The sequence below is a fragment of the Sceloporus occidentalis genome, unplaced genomic scaffold (assembly GCF_023333645.1).
Source record: "Sceloporus occidentalis isolate IW3139 unplaced genomic scaffold, rSceOcc1.0.p SCAF_149, whole genome shotgun sequence".
In the NCBI taxonomy this organism is placed as follows: domain Eukaryota; kingdom Metazoa; phylum Chordata; class Lepidosauria; order Squamata; family Phrynosomatidae; genus Sceloporus; species Sceloporus occidentalis.
The window spans coordinates 2,358,937-2,384,156 of NW_028317129.1; the positions used below are offsets into that span (position 1 = coordinate 2,358,937).

General features: G+C 37.3%; 1 protein-coding gene across 2 annotated transcripts in view; it reads left to right on the forward strand.

Moving 5' to 3' along the window:
* LOC149280701 (testican-3-like) overlaps positions 1 to 16,909 on the forward strand; it is a 107,428-nt gene extending 90,519 nt beyond the window's left edge. For both annotated transcript variants that reach the window (XM_089500172.1, XM_089500173.1), the window contains 5 exons: positions 11,984 to 12,103; positions 14,160 to 14,381; positions 15,654 to 15,716; positions 16,498 to 16,635; positions 16,743 to 16,909. In XM_089500172.1, the coding sequence (XP_089356298.1) occupies positions 11,984 to 12,103; positions 14,160 to 14,381; positions 15,654 to 15,716; positions 16,498 to 16,635; positions 16,743 to 16,909 (710 nt within the window). The remainder of the gene's footprint in view (positions 1 to 11,983; positions 12,104 to 14,159; positions 14,382 to 15,653; positions 15,717 to 16,497; positions 16,636 to 16,742) is intronic.
* Positions 16,910 to 25,220: the final 8,311 nt, after the last annotated feature.

A 25,220-nucleotide genomic window follows, 5' to 3' on the forward strand; every position in this document is an offset into this window, starting at 1 on the left:
ATAACTGATCTCCCCAACCAACCCATTGAGACTATGTAGGACTGTGCTGAGTAATGGTACATAACTTGAAAGTGGTTTCAGGTTTTCATGTAATATGTATTTTGTTTTAACCATGTTTGTATTAACTACAGCAGTGCTCCTCAACCCTCTCCTCAAGGCATACCTAGCAGTCTAGGATTTGGGTATTACTCAGGCGTGTTTACAGACTAGCAGGCCATTAAACTGAAAGGGATGGGGTTTATGATCTTGTATCTATATGCCTGCACACCCCTTACTACTACTTGGACTGTAAGCTCTATGGGGCTGTATCGAAGAAGCATGATGTTTTCCGTTTCATCATGCTTCTTCGTTTTCATGTGAACAATTTCTCTTTGTGATCCGCTGCGTTAACTTGACCTTCTGGAGTACTTTACCATTAGGGCGAATGCCTTGGCGTGCACCGCAAGGAAAACATCTTCCCTCCTTCTTGGAGGATTTATCCATGGTGCACGCTGAGGCTTGGCCCTATTGCAAAACAGATCCGCAGAGAAAGAGAAGGGCAGAATCATAGGTTTGTCTGCATTATTTTGCCCCCCTGGGAGCCTTGGTGCACACCACTTAGGTATAAACTCTTCCCATTCCTCCAACCAGGGGATTGATTGTCCCCATGGTGTAGACAGAGACTCCATCCTGAGGACAAGTTTTTCAGGAGCCCAGGGTAATGCAGCAGATCAGCAGATCAAGAAGCGGATCACCAGAAAAAAACTGTTCAGACAATGAAGCGGTTAGTGGAGAAGGCAGGGGGTCATTGAAAGAGAGAGCGAGAGCGATTTGTACAAATTGAAATGCACAAATCTATTGTAAAACATTAAATAAATCTGTTAGATCTTAATTAAAAAATACTCCAGAGGGAAGGGGGTTACTGAGAGACATATGAAGTAGTGATGTAAAGGAATGTCATAATTCTTTACAGGGAAGTTGGTCATTGTGTCTGAAACACATTCATAGGAAAAATGGAAATAAGGCAGTTATGAATATACTATTTAAAATCACTGATGACTCACACAGGGATGAATTTGAATGTCTATGGGCATATGAAGATTTTTCCCCACACTTTGGAGCAAAAATGGTAATGATATTGGCATTTTGAGGGCTATTTATAAGCAGCTTGCTTTGTAAATATTCTTTAACCACCACAATAACCATACTAACAATTTTATGATTTATAGGTACTTTATGGTCTTTGGTGAGCTAACATTCCAGAGTCTATTAATTTAGTATTTAAACTAGTGCCTTAGTGTTCCATAATCCATTTGTTTGTTGCTAATGTATACTAAAATTGATTGTAATAACATAAATATCTTTGATCAGTGTTAGGCATGGCCCAGTACAACTCTGGGCAGTTTGTAAAGTGGGATTCATCTAATTAAGTATGCATTTTTTGATTACTAGCTAACCTTCTGCAACCTTTACATTCTGCCTTTTGTCATTTAATATTAATTTGACAATCTATCAAATAAAATGATAGTTTGGATAAATCAAAATTATCTTGGTGATTTTTCTATTAGGTATTTAAATTAATACTTACATGTATGATACCAATCAAAGTTATAAAAAAAAACAATGAGTGTAATGAAAATAACATTATAAATTAAAAAAATAGCTATTGTGGAGAAAGGTTTGATAAAAGAAATTAGATCTACATCCTTATCAGCTTCTAAAATAAAAAATAGGCCATGTCCACAGAACCACACTGCGACAGAATGACCTGTCATACAGGGCCCAAAGGTACTCAGAGATGGCTCCAGCCTGGCTGTCAAACAAAGATAGTACAGGTAGGAACTCCATTGTTTAATTAATCCCATCAATAGGATTGCTGCCAGGGGGTTAAAGGTTGAGTTGTCTACGTGCACCTATTTATCAATGTTAATTTATGTCTGAGTCTATGTTGTACAACAACTGTTCATTCCTGCTGTACTCAATTCAAGGTAGTTGTGTGTCTACTTTTGGGTACACATAGCAGGGTTCCAAGATGTGCATGCTAACTGGTGCTGGAAGTTATTCAGGGGACAACAGGAGGATACTGGGTGATCTCTGGGAGTTACTACAGCTCTCTTGGTGAACCTGTTACATTGGCAGCGAGTTACATAAATGCCTTGATGGAGGCTCTCAGAGTGGACCAGGGTGTCCGGGGAATAGTCCTCCCATCATCCAAGGAATGGCACGTGCTACAGCTAGATTGGCGAATGCAGTACCTGGGAGAACAGCTCCAAGAGGACTTGGTGGCTGAGTTGGAGTAGTTGCTTCGACTTGAAATGACTGTTGATTGTGGATACCGGGCCCTGTATTGGCAGGCCGCGCAGTGGTGTCCAGAGCTGAAGGATGACTACGTGCCAGAGGGCGATGACTTTGGCGGCCCAGGATTGATAATAGAAAGCCTAGCCAGGATGACCGAGAATTTGGGAGCCCATCGAAATATCGGTGCGAGGAGATCCAGGAGTTCAGGAAAGGGATTCTAGCAGATGTGCCCTGTAACCTGCCCAACTTGTCGGCTGATTTCGATTATTTGGTTTACCAAGAATGGATCCTGGAGCAGGCCTACCGAGAACTCTTTGACTGTGCTCAGCAGTGTGCCCAAAGCACAAACATCCGATCAGAGCACAACTGGCCTCTGCACACTCCCTTCCCTCACTCCAGACACTTTGCCCTATTCCCCGCAATATGGCCCAGAAACTGACCGAGACCTCCCCTGCATGTCCTAGCCAGATCCCCCAGCTGAACTGTTGGCATCGAGGCAGAGCACTGCTGCCTTGACTGAAAGCAAGCCTGCTACCCACAGATTATGGACCCTGTATCCCTGTCCTGGAAAATGGGAGTGTTGTCCTCATCTGGGACCCAAACTCCCCAGTCTCTAAGTGCACCCCAGTACTGGTTAGTGGGACAGGTGCCTCTTGACAGCCCCCTGCATCCACAACTCTAGGAGCTGTGCTCTCCAACTGAACTGGTTGCAGACCCGGTTGGGGTCTTTTTAAAAAGGGGAGATATGTGACAGAATGACCTGTCATACAGGGCCCCAAGGTACTCAGAGATGGCTCCAGCCTGGCTGCCAGGGGATTAAAGGTTGGGTTGTCTACATGCACCTATTTATCAATGTTAATTTATGTTAATGAAGTTCTGTGGATATATGAGTCTATGTTTTACAACAATAAACTGTTCATTCCTGCTTTACTCAATTCAAGGTAGTTGACTACTTATTGGGTACACATAGCAGGGTTCCAAGGTGCGCATGCTGACTGGTGCTGGAAGTTATTCAGGGGACAACAGGAGGATACTGGGTGATCTCTGGGAGTTACTACAGCTCTTTTGGTGAACCCTTTACACACACACCATCATTCTTAGGTGAACATTTATTCTGAAAATACTGTGCATGTACCAACATGTTGTTCAATAACAGTTGTAAAACTATGGGAGGGTTAACATACTAAAATAAGCAGCAGATATGTATTAGAAAACCAGCATGTATGTATATAATTTCGGAGTAGCCATTTTCCTGCTACCATCAGGGGTGAATTAACAATGGGACAAAAGCAACAGTTGGTGATGAGGGGCCCTCCCTTGTTACAATATTGTAATGTCATTAACACTGTATGTTCACCTGCAAACATTTAATAGTTTTGCAAAGCATGAACCCCTGCAGAAAGGTTGTTTACAGACATACAGATTGACTTTATTTCTGGATTGTCATTAGTGATGACAGAGGAGACTTCCCCTTACATTATGTTATGTGACAGGATCGTTCAGTAAGAGGTTCCTTATTCCAGTCATTAACAGTGGAAGCTATATTGCTTATTGCTTGTAAGGAAAAGTGAGTTAATGCATCAGCATCCCCATGCTAACAACCTGTAGTCAAAGGAAAATAGACAAGCTCAAGTAAAAGCTTAGATATATGTGTGTGGTGAAGGCAATGTCTATGCCATGAGAGTTATGTTGTACTACCATCTGTGTCTGGCTTGCTATATAGAGAGTAGCTATGCTATACCACCATCTGTGTCGGGCCCACATTATAATGATAGTAGTTATGTTGTACCACCATGTGTGTCTGGATATATGTATTATGATAAAAGTTATTTGGTATCAATGTCTATGCCTGGATCACCGTATAATAAAAGGAGTCATGCTCCAGCACCCTAAGTGTCTGGATCACTATATAATGAAAAGAGACATGTTGTACATCGTCTGTGCCTGAATCACTATATAATCATATTAGTCATTCTGTACCACTGTCTGTGTCTGGATCACTATGTAATGATGGAAGTTGTGGTGTACCACTACAATTGTCTGGCTCAATGTACAATGATGGGGGGGTATGCAGTACAATCATCACTGTATAATGATAGAAGTCATTTTGAACCACTGTCTGTGTCTGGATAACTGTATAATAAAATGATTCATGCTGTACCACCATCTGTGTCTCCATATATAATGATATGAGTAATTCTGCATCACTGTCTGTGTTTGGATCACTATGTTATGATGAAAGTTGTAATGTGTCACGGTCAAGCTCAATATATATTGATAGGAGTTATACTGTACCACTTTCAGGCTCAGTATATGATGATAGAGTTATGCTGCACCACCCTCAGTGAGTGGCTTACTATTAAATTATGGGAGTTATGCCATCCCACTGTCTTTGGCTCAATATATAATGCTGGGAAACTTTGCAGTACAGCCATCAGTAGCCAGATCACTATACAGTAATGAGATTTATGACATATGCCAGGCTCACTAAGTGCTTATGCTCACTGAGCTGCACTGTATCACATCTATGTCTGGCTAACTGTACACTGATAAGGGATATGCTATAACAAGTGCACATGCACAAATCTCTGCCTCTAGAGTGCCACAACTTACTTTAATGTCCCATTGTCCTAATATCCCATTAATCTCACGCAAAACACTTGCTCAGGCCACGACCAGCACAAAATGTGAATAAATCACTAGGTTCAGAGAAATGTTGTAATTTTTTTTTAATTCTGTGCAGCTCTAAAATCATTGATTTCATTGTTATTTATGTACTTTCCTCAATATAACCTCTGTAAAGATATACTGCCTGATATAGATGCTGCACTGCAAATGTATCTAACCTCACACCAAGGATGTACGGTAGTGTTGGTGGGAACTTGGCGATATAATCTGTGCCATAATAACTAGGTAGAGCTAAATTATGCTGATAATGTGGTTTGCGCACAGTGGGCGGAGCTTTGGGGCAGTGGATGTGGTAAATTTCAAGATGTGCTGCAAAATGTTCCTTGAAACGTTTTTCCAATGTTGACATGAGCACTGATAGGTTGTTGACATATGAATTGATAAAGTTTTAGTGTTCAGTTGGTTGAAATGAAACCTTCAGAGGAAAGGCTAGAGTGACAGATCGGTTAGGGTGTGTTCATTAAATGTTTGTCCAAGTAGAAGAACATGTTTGAAAAAACATTTCTATGTGTGCCATGTAAAACTACAGCGCTATGTACCCGTTTCATATACATAATAATAAGTTAACATTAAACGATCTGTCATTTTCCTAAATGGTACAGTTAATTTTTAATAAATCTGAAATATGCAGTGTATATGTACATCACGAGAGCAGAAAGTTTATTTTTTTCCTCAGGATTGGTATGTTTATTGCTCCCATTAAATTATTTCTGAACTTTTCTTAAATCTGACAGGATACTAAGGGTGAGAAGGGAGAGGCATTTAGTACAGGAAACCATTTATAAAGTCTTTTAAGTCTTTCAAAACCGTCAACACTTGTTAAAAAAGAACACAATCTACATATAGTTTTGCACTTCAGGAATTTTAGCAATACTAAATGTTTTTCAATGACAGGTTTCAGTATACTAGTATAGTATAGTAGTATACTATAAACTATTGAAAACCTTTAACAGTTTGTTAAAACATAATATACAGAAGTATCTGTAAAATGTTAGTTGCAAAGAATGTTTTATATCAAATACACTTATTTTCAAAATAATTTTGACAGGCCATGCGTGGTAATTCATTTCATTTGTTCTGCATATCATAAAAATGAATGTAATCATTTGACAATATGTCATTGAAAATCTAGTAATAGAATTTATGTGCTCCAAATAGAGAGAAAAAATATATTTCTTGTGTGCGGTCAAGTAGTGGGACCCCGAGGCTTGAATTTCTGTTGTATTCCACAAAGTCACTGAAAAGTACTATAGCAGCAAGCAACATGCCTTTATGAATATTTATTATCTTGAAAACTAGTCAAGCCTGTACAATAAATAGATATGTAATTCTGTACCATGTACGAATACTAATATTTGTATTGTACACTGAAGGAAATTGGCTGTATAGGTTGTGGACAGCATTGGAAGAAAGCTGCATAACGTTTTTACTCTAAATAGCTTACTTGGTTTTATGAATGTCTTGGTAAGATTGTTCTTCTTTTGCCTTTTTGAGACATGGGAATGTTAAATTGCATACCAATGGCAAAGCCAACATAATGTTACAGAAACACTAAAATAGCTAGGCTATGTTTAACCCCTGGCTGATTTTACTTTTTGTACCCTTCGTGACAATGGCCGTTTTAACATTTCTGCGCTGCTCGTGTTTAGTTGTAATTTTCTTCTTTCCTGTTTACTGAACCCACACACATTAGATATTGTTTTTTTCAGGACAAGAAGGGCTTTCTTTAGATGACATTGTTTTGATTGTATCATATTATTTACTATTAAAAAAAGTATAAAATATGGTGAAAAATTTAGAAAAAAATGACTTTCTAACTTTTAGTTGAAAAATCTTTTACTCATCTATAAAAGGTAATGAAAAAACCTGCTAAATAGATTCTACTATTTGTCCTGAGTTTAGAAATACCCAATGTTTTTATGTTTTTTTGCTTTTTTCTACACATTATGGGGCAAAAAGTACAGGTAGCGTTTTGCTATTTCAAAGCCATTTTTTCCAAATCTGGTAATTCTTCCCCCCATGTGCCATTTTGGGTATCTTTGAAGCCGGCCAATACAATTTACCCCATCAAGTCATATATTTTTGAAAACTAGACAGCCCAGGGTATTCCAAATGCTAGTATTTTAACTCTTTCCATGCACCATATCTACCACCAGTCTTTGTCAAACTTTGTGGTAGTCATTTTTTTGCATTTGTTTTTTCACACACATTTTACTTCAGGTATGAATTAAAAAGTTCTCGTATATGTCACTATCACAAAACACCCCAATATGTGTTCAGCAACATCTCCTGAGCGTGGTGATACCCCACATGAATGATATTGCCTGGCTGTTTGGGGGCAAAAGGGCCACATTTGGGGCATGCGCATTTTCAATGTTGAACTTTGGCATTTGGGGATCCACTGCCCATGCCCTATTTGGTACATCTTTGAGCCGGGCCATTTCAGTATGCCCAATAAAGCATACTAGACACCATAGGGTATTTTAAATGCTGGTATTTTAACTCTTTGCATGCACACATTTTACCACCAGCATTTTTTCAAAGTTTGCAGTAGTATTTTTGTGTGTGTAGTTTTCCCACACACACCTACTTTATGTATAAATTTATAGCTCCTGGTATATGCCGCTGTCACACGACACCCCAATATGTGTTCAGCAACATCTCCTGAGTACAGTGATACCCCACATGCATGGGTTTGTCATTTTTGGGGGGAACTAAAAGGCCACATTTTACTGTTTTTTTACTATTTTTTTTCTAATTATTATTAATTTTATTTTATTTTTAATTTATTTTTCCTGGGCTCCATTGACTTGCATGGTTGAATGCAGTACCTGTATTCAACCTGCAAGTGGAGCCAGAGTTCTCTAGAGGGTCTGGAGACCATCTAGCGAACCATTTCATCTTTATTATTTTTTTTCCCGGGCCCCCGCCATCTTGCTGATGGCGAAGATCACCGGCAGCTGCGGCTCCGGAGAGCGGTCACAGTCCATCAAGAGGTAAGTGTTTGGTGTCGCTGGATGCCTCCTGATCGAGGCATTCCAGCGACACCATTTAAGTTTAGGAGGTGATCGTTGATCGCCTCCTAAACGCTTTTAAAACGGGCGTCCGCCGCCATACATTGTATGGCGGATGTTGACGCCCCGGGGAGGGGCCAGACATGGCCCCTGATTCCGATCATGGCGTTGCTGAATGCCTCGAGGTCGAGGCATTACAGCAACGCCGTTTGGGTAAAAAAATCGATCACGGATCGATTTTTTTTTTACCCGTTTTAACAAATGACGGTCCTGGCACGTCATTTGTCGTTAACGACATGTTTTTCCGTGACGTGCCCGGACCGGCAATTGTCATCAAGGGGTTAATAGACTAACCATTTTACTTTTTTTTACTATTAGCAAAACTATTAAATGTAAAAAAAACAAAACACTGTTTTATATGTGATTTAGTAAAATGTCAAAATAATTTTTCTTTGTTTTCATTTTTGTGTTGAATATGACTTGTGCATTCAGATTCGTACGAATTGTAATTTTAACAAAATTTCCCAATGCCGTTAATTCGTATGAACAAGGAAAGACCCCAACGAAACAAATGAAAACAAAGCAGAGAGCTCTAAATTTTGGTTTGCATTTTGTTGTTCACACGCTCTCTCAATGTCTCCCTACCTTCTCCGACAACCAATTCCATGTCCCTGTCTCCTTCGCCACAGCTCCGCTTCTTGTTCTTCTGTCTTTGCCCACTTCTCCCGGGAACAGCACTATTAACCAGGCCTCCCGGAGCACTTCTGCAAAAGAGCAGAGCCTCCATGCTCACCCACTTTCTGACTGGAGGAGTGGGGAGAGGCTGTTCCTGTGGGACGTGCAGTGTTGTGCCCTTTTGGAGAATTTATAGAGAAGGAGAAGCGTTTCTGCACCTCTGTTTCTCTGCAAATCCTTTTGCATTATTCTGGCTTTGTTAATAGGGGTGATACCAGGTAGAAGGGGAGAACAAGAAGGGGCAAGAGAAGAAGTGGAGCTGTAGAAATGGAGACATGGACTTCGAAGTGGCCAGGGAAGAAGCTAGAGCTACATTGAATGAGTGTTGTTAAATAGTACATTGAAAATAGATTAAATCTCTTCAACTTCCTTGTGTAGCATAGCAAGACCTTGTACAAAAAATCTAAACTATTCAACCTTTGCTCCAGGAGCCTGCAGAATACTTATACCCAGGAATAGCTACAGATTACTGAATACATAAGGACCAGAAAGAATCAATAAATATAACATTGAATATCAGAGTGTATTCTGTTTACAATAATGTTTTATTTTCATACATTGCCTATTCCAGCATATATAATCAGCTAGAATCTGCTTGTGCTCAATAAATATGTAATATAGTGATGTAATTAAACATGAAACTGCCATTTTAACAAGTAAAATGTATACTCTCTTGTATGTATCGCTGGAAAAATGTTTGTGGCTGAAATATGCATTGCAACCTTAAGCAAACCCAAGTCTATTTAACATAGTTTACATTAAATGTTATATATCAATAATTAATTTGTGTGGCCTGCACTCAAAGTATATCTCCTTTTAAATAAATATGGGTGAAACAAATTCCACGCCTCCTCAGATGCTTTATAATCTACTATCGGAATTGCTCTCTTAATTGCTTATCTATCCTCAACAATCAGCAAGATGTGCAAAACAAAGTAATTCAACATATATCCAAAGGAGGGTCCCTATGCCTAGATATGTTGGCCTGTTTCTATAGGAGGAAATAAATATCTGACTAGACGGGCATGAGCCATGATATATTCTAATAAATCTATAACAAATATATAAAAATCTCCTTCCATGAGAAATATGTTGTTAAGTTTTCTTTTGAGGGAACTAGGGAATTGTATGATTAAAATATCAATCAGATGGATTAATGCTTTATCTACAGGATACAATCTAAAAGACTTATGAATGTGTTATGTGCTTAAGATTACAACTGATTGAACAACAGATACATCCAAACACATATCAATGAAATCACAATATGTATTCGGATATATCTCCTGAAGGCTAATGTGTTTTCTAGCTACAATAACTACACTTATCCAGGTGAATAGGTATATGGATACACTTATGAAATATGCACCGATAAACCCACCCACTGGCTTATTAAATTAAACAATCCCTGTTCTATCTCTTCTAACTTTTAAGGTTTGAACTGAAAACTTTCGCTTCTTCCAGAATGCAACAGAATATTTTGGAAACAACAACAGGATATCAAAGAATCCACAATGCGGCTATGATATAACAATACAAACTTTTAATAGAACGTTCCAAATATAAAACAATGCAAATAACAGTACAATAACAATAATCCCCACATTAATTGACACAAATACATATATATAAGTTCCTATTTACAATATTCAAACATGCATGTTCATAGTTACCTGAAAGCTCCGGGTTAGTGATGTTCCTTTGTTGCTTTACTTTCTCTCCTCCACTCCTCTCTCTTATTTTCACTACCTGTCCCTGGATATACTAGAGGGTCCCAATTGAGTCTACTGGGGAGATCCCTGATTTGACCCTGTGGTTGCTGTAGTTACCCTTTGTAAGTTATTCCCTTTGGCCAACACCACACCCTCGGGTCTTTACAATCATGGGGCAGTAAAACCCAAAGATCTCCTGACCTGATTATTGACATGTCAGGTATTTTTACAATATATTTCATGCGAAAACCTGTCTTTCTTCCACACACCCTTCATCACGCATATCAGTGTTATCTAAACTAAGACAAAAGGTTTCCCAAATATTTATCATTCCCGGCCACCTCCCATGCATCTTGATTTAACTAGTATTAACAGAAACCATGATATATATATATACACATACACATACATTTGGGAGTAAAAGGCCACATTTGGGACATGCACAATTTTGTTTTTCAGCTTGGAATTTTGACATCTGGTCATTCTGCCCCACATCCTATTTGGGACATATTTGAAGCGGCGAAATTCAATTTACCCAATCAAACCATATATTTTGGAAAGATAGACACCCCAGGGTGTTTCAAATGCTAGTCGTTTAACTCTTTCCATGCCAGAATTTATGGGAAGATACAGCACTAATTTTAGGAATAGCTCATAAAAATATTTTTCAATTATTTTTTGTTAATTTTGGGATTTTTTTTAACATTTTGTTGGAACTGGATGGTTCCCCTGATGGTGACATTTTTACATATTACCATTTTTTTTCCCCTTATGTTTCATATATTTTACTAATCACATTGTGATTAGTAAGCTGGGCTGCATTGACTTCCTTTTTTTAATGTACCTGTAGTCAACCTGCAGGGGTTCTTAAGAGTTCTCAGGATGGTCTGAACAGATCCTCTTGGGAACTTGTTTATTTTTCAGTGGGTGCTGACGTCTTGCAAGAGGCAACTTCTGTCGCTTTGGCACTTGTGGCTGCTCTCTGGAGTGATCACAATGTGTCCTGGGGTGTGTTTTAGGTGTACCGATATCGAGTCATTTCTCCAACACTGTTTGAGCTTACGAGACGATCATTGATGTATGTGACTCACCTTGTCACTCTGGGGAGCGATGAGGCCGGGCCCCTGCAACAGTTTTCAGTGTTGCTGAATGCCTTGATATTGAGGCATTACACGAACACTGTTTGGGAGAAGAAAGAGATCTTATATCACTTTCTTAATTAATTTAAAAAAAAGGTACGTCAAGTATTGTTAAGGGGATACATTTTCATGATGTGCCTGGTATGTCAATTGTAGTCAAGGGGTTAAATCAGTATTACTACAGCGTCCCAAGTTTTAATTCATTCCTGCAAATCCAGAGTGGGAGTTTAGTGTTTGAGTGGGTGAGCTGTGCACTTGGACAACAATCGTCCTTCGTAGAACATTACACTCCCGCTACAGAAACCAATCCTAATATGTAGACATTGGGATCCTCCTTTGGCTATAGTAATTAATATTATATAATTCCTCCAAACTTGGAGTAAATTTGTAATGGAATATATATTTTCTTATCTTTTAGTTTGCACTGATCTTGAACTCAGAGAATTTGCAAACCGACTGAGAGACTGGTTTAAAGCTCTCCACGAAAGCGAATATCAAAATGAGAAGACTAAAACCGCACCACGGCTGGAAAGAAGCAGTAAGACATGATAATTTAACATGTTTCATATATACCTAAATATAAATAATCACAGCATGTATTTCACTATGGAAAAGAACATTTTTTGGCTGCTTAGTAATGAATTGAAAATGTACATATGGTGTTGGCATACATTGGTTAAATATGATCTGAATAAGTTTTATAGGTAGCCATAATAATAGTTGTTACAACAGTGTAAGTAAAACATTGTAAAACTGTTGTTTGTTATAAAATGCTAGTGAAGCACTAGCTATTTTGTGCTCAGGAGACATTGAATCCAACCCTAGACCCACCATTCCAACATGCCTCTGCCCTGCACCTTCCATACTAACACAAACAACCGCAATAATCCAATCTCTTACTGCTGTCCATGACCTCTTTCATCTCTAACCACCTCAGTCTCCTTGTATTCACTGAAATGTGGTTAACACCTTCCTACACTACCTCTTCTGCTACCCTCTCTTGTGGTCAACCTGGAGAAAGTAACTAAATTTCTCTCCATAAACTCTCAGCCTGACCCTCTACAATCTTGTTTCCTACTAAAGCACTCTACCAAGACCGCATTCCCTAAAATTACTAACAACTTCCTCACCGCTAAAACAAAAGGCCATTTCTCATTACTTATACTCTTGAACCTATCTGCAGGCTTTAATACTTCCACTCCCCTCTTCTACAAACCCTTCATGACCGTGGCATCCATGACACAGGTCTTTCCAGATTCAAATCCTATCTCTCTGACCGTACTTTTAGTGTCTCTTTTACTGGAACTTGTCCATCTCTGCAGACCTTACCCGACTGTCAGAGAGAATTCCCCGCACCGGTGCCGGTGCCGCACCAGTGCGGGGAACTCTGATCTCTGACAGCTGGGGAAGGTCTGCACGATGGACGCAGACAACCCCCGCTGCTAGCCACACCTCCTTCCGGCTGCAGCGTAAATTGTCTACGCGAATCGCGTAGACATCTACACACTGCCCCGGCTACACACGGGGGACTCAGAAGCACCGGTAAGTGGGGGGGGAGACAGGAGGATCCAGGTCCCCTGCAGGTGCGGGGGATCTGGATCTTAGTCGTCTCATAGTCAGACCTATTTGAGGTCTGATTATAAGACGACCCCGATTATAAGACGAGGGGTATTTTTCAGAGCATTTGCTCTGAAAAAAACCTCGTCTTATAATCGAGCAAATACGGTAAATGTAATGTCATTTAAATTAAATGTAAAAGACAAATGTGCACTTTTGTTTGTGCAGTACTATGCAATAAAGCAAAAATGTATTAGAACTTCTGTGGCAATGTAACACATTATTCATAGCATCACCAATTTCAGACATAGTCATTTACCTAGCAAACACTGTGCAAACTGGAACAGAGACAGAATGCATGAACATTTAGGAGCCTTAGAAAAACAACTCCCATCACAGTAGCAAAGAGTATTTAAAAATACTAAATGGGTCTTTTTATTTTATTAGTGTTTATGTCATGACATTCTTACAACTCCCTTGCTAGTACAGTATTACAGTACTAGTATTTTGCAATAAACACATATTTATTTGAAAGTTTTTTTTGCTATTTTCATCGTTTTATGTCTCTCATTCTAATTTAGTACCTTAACTTAGTTCAATTCTGCAAATGAAGCATTATATTAAATTACAAAACTGAATCCATTTGCAGTATTCTATTAAATGATCAGTTGCTTTGCTTCATCCTTTTCTGATTAATACAGAGCTAAACTTTCTTTTCAGATGTACTTTTAATTGCAGCGCTGTAAAATCAAAGCCACATATGGCTATTTATTATAGAATTAAAGTGTCAGGAAAACTGTATATGTGTCATGTTATCTTGTAGGAAAAGATGATTATGATTTCATACGCTAGCACTGTTGGTATTATATGAATATACAAATATTTATATGTGCAATTGTAATATTTGAGTATGCATGTAACGTGCTATGATTTTGCTCTAGAATTAATAAGGCAAGAATAATATCCTTCCACTGGTTTGCTGAAAGCATGCTTTCTTCTCAGTTTAACATTATTAAAGTTAGACTTTTTCATTGCAGGGTTTGACACAAGTATTCTGCCAATTTGTCGAGATTCTCTTGGGTGGATGTTTAATAAACTTGATAAAAATTCCGACCTGCTGCTGGATCAGTATGAGCTTGGAAGCATTTATATTGACAAGAATGAACAATGTACTAAGGCCTTCTTCAATACATGTGACACATACAAGGACAACTTGATATCTAACAATGAGTGGTGCTATTGTTTCCAAAGACAGCAAGGTAAACAGATTTATATACTAATAAAAGTGGAACACACTAAGCTAAACTAAGAATTCCCACGAAGCTTGCATTGTCACAACTGCTTCATCAAACACTTAAGGGTAAAAACTAAACAGAATAAAAAACTAAACACAAAAACATTACATATAATAATTTCAGAGCGTTTCTTTGATTGAAAATTGATGACTATTCATATGTTTCCTACAGTGAAACCATTCCTTAAAATCAAGTCTAGATTTTCTGGCCACCTAATGTATCAGTTTGTCTTAGTCTGTCAATTCTTGTCTTGTCATACCCCTTGAATATATGTATTGTATTAATCGCTGCGTAGACTGTTGGTGCTATGTAAATAAAAGATAATAATAATAGTAATAATATATTTAAAATCCATTCTGCCCTATGATAACACAGCAGTTTGTCTCATAGTTAAATTGTGATCCCCTCCCCAGAAGTAATGCCCACTTGAGGGCTATGGTCCCCCTGAGAATACATGATTCGTACGACAGCTAACCAACATACAATCATAACAGTAAACACAAATGTCACAAATGGTCCTTCCAGTCCACCCTTGTCAGTAACAATACAAATGTTTGTCTCCCACTGATACAATTTCCATGTTTATCTATGGCCATACTGCTCCATCTCATGTCATTTACTTATGTTTTTCTACACCCCATTCCATCTTGCTTGAGCAGGGCCCTCTTTACCAAATGTAACAGTTCATCTTAGTCTGCCAATTCTAGTTTGTCATACCCTTTCAATTTATGTAGTATACACAGTAGTTGCTGAGTAGTTGGCTCTAAATACATATAAAAGAAATATTTAGACAATAAACACATTTTCTGATGTTTATATACAAGACTCATTATTGTGATGTTTAGTGCTGTAGAACCCTGTGATACCACACATTCTAAGCTTCTAGAAAAGGGAGATATCAAGGGAGCAAATAGTGATTTGGATGCTATGTCAGATGACGGTTCAGTGTGGAATCCAGCACCAATAAAGAAACACACTGGAAATATATTATGTTTCATAAATAATCATCAGTGGGTCACAATGCCACGTAATTCTCCCTATAAAGTCCTGCCTTTAGCCATACATGTAACTACTCCGCCCAAAACATGGCATGTGCACTGGCTGTACACCTTAGGAAAACAACTGTGTATTAATATCACAGCACTTCATATATATTTAAGTAAGAAATAGCATTAAACATGGTTTTATCTGCTTTTTCTGTTAGTTTTGTACCACGTTTTTTAATATATCTTCCAGATCCTCCTTGCCAGACAGAGCTTGGTAATATTCAGAAACAGCAAGCGGGAAAGAAGTTTCTTGGTGAGTTGCAACCACTTAATATTACAGACTTAATACCAAACTTACTTTGCAATATATATACAACATTATAACCATGCATAATTCAGTAGATGATTGTTTTGCATTAATGACAGTAAACTAGCAGAATTACCTTCTTATGGCTGTCATAGAGGCAAACACATTTAATGGATTTTAAAACTGCAATGAGCTACTTGCAGCGAGGAGAACACACAGAGAGGACAGACCATGCAGATCAAATGTGCAAATTAGTGTTTATCTGCCATCTTCTATCGCAATATATAATTGAAACTCATCTCCACAAATGAAAAGAACAATATGGTCAAGGTATAATACCATTCCTGAGCAACGGCTGCACATATACCATAAACATGGCATATTATAATGAATGTAAGAATAAAGCATTAAGAAATGTATCTTCATAGTTAGGGAATTTAGGTCTATAGTTTTTCAAGAATATGTTTAGTAGAAATCAATGCATGATTCTCCCAGAAGTTGGAGGTCATTACTGGTCCCCAGGGTGAATGGTGAATGGAGGCAGCAGAATTTATCTTTAACCGCCTAGGCATGCCCACAATATTACCTGTGCCTGTCCTGGTTTGCTGGTTCAGGCTTCTAGTCTCTTTCAATTATTTTGGGGGCTTTTCCCACATTTACACAAAGTTAGCCCTGCCTCCTTGACTTTCACACATACCTTTTCTGCTTACTATAATTAGCATCAGAGGAGGAGTGCCCAGGTATGCTAATGTACCTTAATATTAATGTTGATATTTATTTTCTGAAGGGTACTACATTCCAGTGTGCGATGAAGATGGCTATTACAAACCAGCCCAGTGTCACAGCAGCACTGGTCAGTGTTGGTGTGTTGATAGATATGGCAATGAAGTTAAAGGATCAAGAAAAAATGGAGCTGCAGAATGTGGTAATTGTAATATTTCTTCTTAAATGGAGAAAAATAAATCTGTAGAAAAGTGTGTCTGATCTGTATTCATATTGTTATATAGAGAGATGTATTTATTTTGGTGACAGGAGCTGACTCAGAAACTTCAGGTGATTTTGGCAGTGGAGATTTTGCTGAATGGTCTGACGATGAAGACGATGACGAAATGATGAATGATGAAAAAGAAATTGAGGATGATGACGATGAGGGTGAAGGTGGTGATGACGATGATGAGGATGAAGATGGATATATTTGACACGCCACAAAGCAAACAAATTCTATTTTTCATGTCTAAAAAAGACATCACTTAGGAAATATCTTTGCTCACTTCACTACCAATAAAAAAAAGGATTTGAAAACAACATGTATATTTTGTATGACCATACCAAGTATTAAGCTGGAGTCATAGACTAATGGTTAAGAGTCATTTATGTGCTTTAAGCTTTGATATGCTTTTGACAAGAAGAAAATGTTGGGAGTATAACCTAAGGAAAAACATACATACAAATGTATCTGTGAAGATAAACAAAAAAAATACAGCAATCAGTTTGAAGGACTTTGGTAATTGTTTGGGCATCCAATTGTTAGGTTTACCCAAACAGCAAAAAATATATTCAAAAACAGTAAAGACTCCATTGAAAAAAATGGTCACGGTTACTACGTCTTGCTATACAAATGTCATAGAACTCATTTTCTAACTATAAGGGGATTTATGGAACAACTTACCCTAGTGTAGGTAAGTTTTGCTATTTGACTATTTTTGGCTCAAGACCCAAACCACATAGGCCAACATATTGTCTTAAGGAAGAGTTCAAATAAAAAATCCTAATCCATTAAAAGTGTGAGTGGTAACACTATCTGCCCATAGTTTAAGGTGTTTTTGTTTTACAATCAGGCCCCGGAGCAAAAAGGGGATAAATGTACTAGTAACAAATTATGATGATAAAATGTGTATTCATATATCTACATTTATTTTTGTGATAAAAGCTCAGAAATATTAAAACTATGAAAAAATACTAAAACTGACACTATATGCAGAATTGTATTTGCTTTGTAAGCTTTTTGGTTTGTTGTCTTTTTATAACTTGTTCCCCTATTACATTTTATTTTAGGAGTCATTTGTATATATCTTATCTAATCAGAAAGCATGATATATATGTTATAGATACCACAGTTTGTGCATAAGAGTGGTCATCTAACCACATTTCAGCATCAAGTACAAAATAGTAATTTGGTAGAAAGGGTACTATGGAACAAATACATCAGTAATAAGCATAATAAGTATTTTTAATGTTTGATATTGAATGATATAAAGACTCTATAAACTAATTCAAGGCTCATTTTAAATCATGAATTACAGCTATATTTAAGGAAATATTTTCAAGAACTCTTACATTTTTTAAAAAAAAATTATGAACCAATGTTTTCTCAAAAGATTTGATCATTTATTAATTAATAACTAAGTTTTTGTTCATGACACCAGAAACGTTTCTAAGGTTTAAATAAATTAGGGAAGTACTTTTTTCCTTATTTTATTTAATTACCTTTTAAGCTTTTAAGAAATGTATTTGATTAATTCCATTGATATTTTAATAAACTTAAAATGTAAAATTCTATTTCTTGCAATATAGCATTTTAAAATAAATACATTAATAATTGTATAGTTTCTCTGATATGATCTTCCAGTTGTATATATTATCCCGTGACAACTATTAGGCAAGATACAGTAATATAGTAACTTAGGTTAAGAATAAAAAAGACACAAGTCCATAGAGTTTAACCTTGCTATCTATTTGAATAATCAGAATTTCTTTATAGAGTCTGTTCACCAAGCTCAGGGAAAGTTTGCCTTGACGTTTTGTGTGCCAGAAGGACTTGCTTCTATCTGATAGGCTAAGGGGTTGGAGTGTTTTTCTGTCAATACACACCTGCCTTAAATAGAGTTTAGAATCTTGATTATATATTATGGGGCCTAAAGGGTGTCACTAATACAGGAAAAAGTCTGATAGAAACAAGGCAGCATGGCCAGAAAAATATCAAACTCCTCCACAATGTAACCAATGTTTCAAATGTTTAACGGCAGCTTATAGAAAAATACAGGTATAAAATTGGTCATGTATATGTGGATCAATATATTATTAAATATCACACAATATCTACCGATTTTTTTCAGTCCCCGAAAGCGATAACTAATATTAGAATATGCATCATGTTTGAAAAGGCTAAGGCACTGCAGAGCTTCTAATGTTTGTAATGTTACGAACATTACATGTACTGTTAAAAGGCTTTTAGTTAAGAGCTAAAAGCACCAACTTACTAAAATGATGCTAGTTCAGGTATTGTACTGATGCAGTAATGAAGAAATCCATTCATATATTTTTGTTATGTAATTACCCTGTGAAATTTATTATGCTTATGATTGTGTATGTTTGCATTTATTCCTTAAAAGCAGAAAGGCTTACTTTAATCAGTTTGTTTTTGTTCGCATGTTAATTCTTTGCGTAGAACTCTTAAAACTCCACTACCTTCTTGTACTGATCAAACGTCCACAATAAACCATAAGTTAGAACAAGGTAGGATTGCACCATTTGCTCTCCAATATCATTGGTGGTTTTTTTGCCACAAAAGTCTTACTTTTTTTGCTGGAATATTACAAGGTAAAGATCAAAACAGCATTCTGGACTAAATGTTTATCTGTATGTTTAACTGAAAAAATGCAATGCATTTTTATACGGTTTATGTATAGTTTGCAAAATAAAGACTCTTGTAACCAATCTGACTCACTACTGTTAATTATTTATTAAAACAATACATTCGCATATTTAAATAAAGATATGATGCGCTACATGTCTTGGCCTTACAGTATAATTTTTCCATAAAACTCTTCCAGCCACATATTAATATATTAAAATACAATTCACACAATTCATCCACATAGAAATTCATTCATTCTCTCTCATTCTCACTCTTTATTTCAATATTCTTACTACCCCCCTTTCTTACTATCTATCCCCCCCTTTCTCACTATCTAGCCCCTCTTCCCCTTCTCACTATCTACCTCATCTCACTATATACCCATTTCCCCCCCTCTGTAAGCACTTACCTTGCTAAAGTCCTGTGGTGCAAGCGCAAAGCCTTTGTCTCGCTGCTCTGCCGCGGTGTGTGCGGCTTCACTGCTGAGCGTCGGCATATGGCGTCATATTCCAGCGCTCAGCGTGAAGTGCCGGCACCGAGACGGAGGCCTCGCCCTCCCTCCACCGCAGTGAGGGCAGCGCTGAGGCGGCAGGGAGCGGAGGAGACAGAGGGGTGTGGAGCGGTTGCGGAAAACTCTTTCATGAACAACTGCTCCGCGCCCCTCTATCTCCTCTGCCTGGGTGCCGTACAGTGTTTTGATTAAGGGGGCACACGGGGGGGATTCCTATGGCCCTGCTGGGGAATTCTTTATTATCGGTCCCCCCCCGCATGATTTCTGGGGGGTCCCCCTCCCCCGGTTCCTACACCAATGCCTATAGCCATACAGTGCAGGACTCAATATGTCACTGAAACACTGAATACCCTATTAGCTACTGGCCCACCAGGTATTTGCACAGTGTGCCAAATGGCCAGTCCAGGCCTCTGTAAAGATGTAGTAGAGTCTCAAGCATAACCATTGCGTATGCTTGAACACCACTGTAGTTTGAATCTGTTGTGATTGGATTTTTTTAAAAAAAGCTGACAAATATGGAATTTTTTGTGAAACATTTATTTCAACCATAAGGTTGTAATTACCAAACATAACTATAAAATCACAAACTGATTTTACAGAGCAAACAAAACCCTAGAAATTACATTATCTACATAATATTTCTGCATATTACCATTACTGTTTAATTTAACAAATCATATTTTATTTTACTATACAACTGGTCTTTTAGAGAAAAATCTACCTTTTAATATAAAATACATGAAAAAGATGCTCATCAGGAGTAAGTTGTGATCTTGTATTTCATCTTTTGACAAGAAAAGTGTAAAATATAAATGTCAATTTACTTTAATACAAATCATTTAAAACCTACATTGTTAGACTAAAAAAATATCAAGAAAATAGTCTCTATTTCACTGATGACAGAATTCCATTATTGATGTATATATATATATATATAGGCCTGGAAAAAGGTTTAGTAGTCAGGGCAAAAAATCCATGACTCAATAATTTACCATTTAAAAAAAATTACTTTTCTAGCATATAGAGCACACTGCATAAGGCTCTCTTAGGAACCATGCCCTCAGGCACCACAATTACCACCACAACTCAAAATTTTCATGTTTTACCTTCAGCCTTAATCACTGTCTTAGCCAAACTGAGGCACAAACCCACAGACCAAGCTCAGTCAAAATGATGAACAAGCCCACACACCATGTTTCCAGAGGTTTACAGTCCTTACTGTATGTAAGATGACCATACCAGGAAGTGAACCACAATCTGTATTCACGCATTGGCTCCTATACATCTTGGCTACAAGCCTGACTGAGCTACCCTGCAGCCTTAAAGTGAATAGGTTGCAGGATGCTCATTCAGGTTGCTCTAGTGGCATAATTTGGACTAAGCGAACTTGGCCTAGCCATAGGGTCCTTGATCCAGGAGAACAGCAGCCTCTCTTTCGCATAAACGGGGAGCGTGATCAAGATTCCTGTAGCATCAAAATTCAATGTTCTATTTAAAAGAAAGAATACTAATTATCTCACGATTGGCAGACAAGAAGGTAAGCTTTGGCGGCTCCTGGAGTTTTGCCCTGGATCAGGCCTAGGGCAGTGTGCAGCCAGAATACCCCACTGTCATTAAGCTTAAATGATGCAGTTAAGGATAATCCTATAATTAAATCATTCTGGAAGTTTATTTTAAATGCTTTCAAATCCAAAATTTCAGTTTAGAATGGAATAATACATATTTACCTCTTATAACGCTTTTCATCTGAAACTATATTTTGACTACTATAACTATATAGACACTTTTCTTTCTCTAGATATAACCCCTTAATTACAAAGCCCGTACATAAATGGCCAAGTTTCCCCCCAAAACAATTGGCATAAATAAGTTTTTAAAGTGTCCATTGGCAAATTAGTTTTTATAGTTATCCACAAAAAAGTGCTTTTGATTTTAGCTGTCTCTGAATCCTTGATATACTTGTTTGTTTGCAACAAACAATAGTTAGAACATACTAATTCTATTTCAGAAACATACTTATTCTATTTCAGTAATGTACATTGTCATCATCCCTGCAATTGTATATGAGTTAATACTTTAGAAAAGAATTGCCAGTCTCCTGCAGATTTCATGACAGTAGTTCAATTTCTCATTCATCACAGAGCCTAGGTAACATGCACAACCCATCTGTTCCATGGTCACTCGCTCTCTACTTTCCGGCTTGATAGTATGTGGCTTTGCCCTTGGAGAAATCTAATGATCTTTCCCTAAAAATAGACTTTTAAAGATCCTATTGTTTTCTTTACTAAAATTGATTAAAATGTGTTCAGAAAGTTATATTTTATTTAAAGTGCCACTTTTTCAACATCTGCACAAAAGAATAATTAATATTACCATTAAAATGTATCATTCAATGTGTGATATTAAGCACTAGTAATTTTGCATGCAGAACTGGGATACGCAAGGTGGAAATGGTGAAACAGTATCCACTGTTTTAAAAAATAAATAATTAATTAATTCAATTTGAATATCACGTATACAAGGATTATAGAGTCCATCCGTAGATAAGGTAACCAAGTCAACAAAGCTGTGCCATCTCAAAGTGAGCCTTTTCAAGCGTATCTTCTTTGGTTTACTCAGCCAATAACATTTCCATAAAAATTGTCAATCTGGATTGAGTCTGTTTTATCTGACACATGCAGCTTCATCAAATGTTGATGTGTGCAACTTTACAATGTGTTATATTGAGTTGATTTTAATTTCATAAAGGTATTTGGTATAGTGCCACACGTAGGATTGCTGTTTGAAATTATAGATAAGTATAATTATAGGTATACACTGTATTTAAAGAAACGACTTTATAGGTGAGCTGTTAGACAAAACCATGTTTAAAGTAATGCATTTGAGGAATAAAAAAAGAACACTGTCATGTTTATGAAGTGAAAAAAAATGCATTTATGATTTGCTTCATCATTCTGATTTTGAAAGTAAAGATACACATGGAACACAAATGTACAAAAAGGCCAATAAAAAAATATCGATTTTTTTGGCAAGTAAAAAAAGAATAAAATATAAAAATAGCTAATCTTGACTCCCTGGTTTTGTATATGTTATATATAGGGTGACTATATTTTTGAATTGTGATGCAGCGACAGGGATGTGGTTTTGGTGGGAATGTGGCTTTAGAGAGGGCATTTCTGAAAAACTGTTTTTCACCTCCAGGACTGTAGTAATGATAAATAAATGTTGTAAATAAAAACTATACATAATTATAAAAATACACCTTAACCTACTGCACATGCCAAGAATTCACATCCAGGAATTGATTAACAACAGGGCAAATGGGGCATTTGCCCTAGGACTCTTGGTGGCAAAGGACTTACACTTAATGCAGTGTAATTTCGTTATTTGCCTGTGCTGCACAGAAGGAACGTACTTATGGTGCTGGGTGATGCTGGAGGCCAGACTGGGTCAGCTTGGTACATGGTGTCCCTCTTTCGCAGCAGGGACATTTGTAGAGACATAGGCATACTCCATTATAGCCATGTGATTAGTTATGTCAAAGTGGTTTTCTTGTCATGTGCCATGATCAGCCAGTAAAAAATAATTTTGTAGTCACGTGCTGTATATAGTAGGAGTGGAAGCTGTGTGGCTCTCTGCTTGAACAGACAAAGCAAGGATCAGAGTTACTTTGTCAGGATCCCCAGCTTGAGCTACAGGAAAAGAAAAAATCTGAAGGTAGAAGCTTCGATTTGTGTTTATGTAAGTATATGAATTTATGTGGGGCTATCTATATATGAGTGCATGTGGTTGTGCCTATTGTTTGTGTGTCTGCGTATATCAGTGTATAGTGTCTTGCTAAAGTATTTACCCCTTTGGCATTTTTCCTATTTTGTTGCATTAAGACATGGAATTAAAATGGATTGCTGGGTGTTTATCATTTGATTTACACAACATGCCTACCACAATTTTTTTTTATTGTAAAACAAAACTTGAGTGTGCATAACTACACCCCCCCCCACACCCCCCAAATCCAGTACTTTGTAGAGCCACCTTTGCAGTAATTGTATCTGCAAGTCTCTTGGGGTACATCGCTATAAGCTTGGCATATCTAGCCACTGTGATTTTTTTTTCCCATTCTTCAAGGCAAAACTGCTCCAGCCCCTTCAAGTTGGATGGGTTCCTCTGGTGTACAACAATCTTTAAGTCATACCACAGATTCTCAATTGGATTGAGGTCTGGGCTTTGACTCAAGTGTTTCTTTAACAGTATGCTTAGCGTTATTGTCCTGCTGGAAGGCTAACTTCCATCCCAGTCTCAAATCTCTGGAAGACTGAACCAAATTTCCCTCAATAATTTTTCTATATTTAGCGACATCCGTTATTTCTCCAATCTTGACCAGTTTGCCAGTCCCTGGTGATGAAAACCATTCCCAGAGCATTCACTGTGGCAATGATGTCCTGGGGTGATGAGAGGTGTTGGGTTTCTGCCAGACACAGAGCTTTCCTTGATGGCCAAAAAGATAAATTTTAGCCTAATCTGACCAGAGTACCTTCTTCTAAATGTTTGGGGAGTCTCTCATATGCCTTTAGGCAAACAGCTAAAATGTTTGCTTATTTTTTTCTTTAAGCAATGTTTTTTTTCTGGTCACCCTGCTGTAAAGCGCAGCTCTGTGGAGTGTAGGGTTTAAAATGGTCCTATGGCCAGATAATTCAATCTCCGCTGTGGAGCTTTGCAGCTCCTTTAGAGTTATGTTTGGTCTCTTTGTTGCTCTGACCATTAAAAGTGAACTTTCATTGTCCCCAGTGGTCTAATTTAATTGTAATTAAAATAAAAGCATAGCTTTTTTTGTGAAGGGAGCACTTAAAAATAGAACTTTCTTAATATAAACATTTTACTTTACAAGTAAAACTGTTTTCTTTCTATTACACATAGGAAGCTCTTTTTTAAATACATTTCATGCATCAACTATTCATATCTATCCTACTGATGACAATGATTTATAACTGAAAATTTGTTGTTGATGAAAGCATGACTGTTTACTATTATCTATTATTATTATCACAATGCCAACAGGGCTTCTTTTTGTTGAACCTACTATTTGATACTCATTTTTTCTTATTGGCATCATCGCTCAACAGGAATAACTGTACAGTTCAAATAGAATAGAATATAGTTTTAAAAATTGAAATCTCTGAAACCTGTGTCTCAAGCTAAAACTTAAATACAATGTGCTCTACTTGCTGCTCTTTAATTATTGTTTCAGATACATATTATAATGCCTTGTTTGTCACCAATAGTAATTTATCAATGAAGAATAATAAATGATATGAAAGAAAGATTTAAAAAAAATTATACACAAATTAGAGGTTTGGCTTGTGTA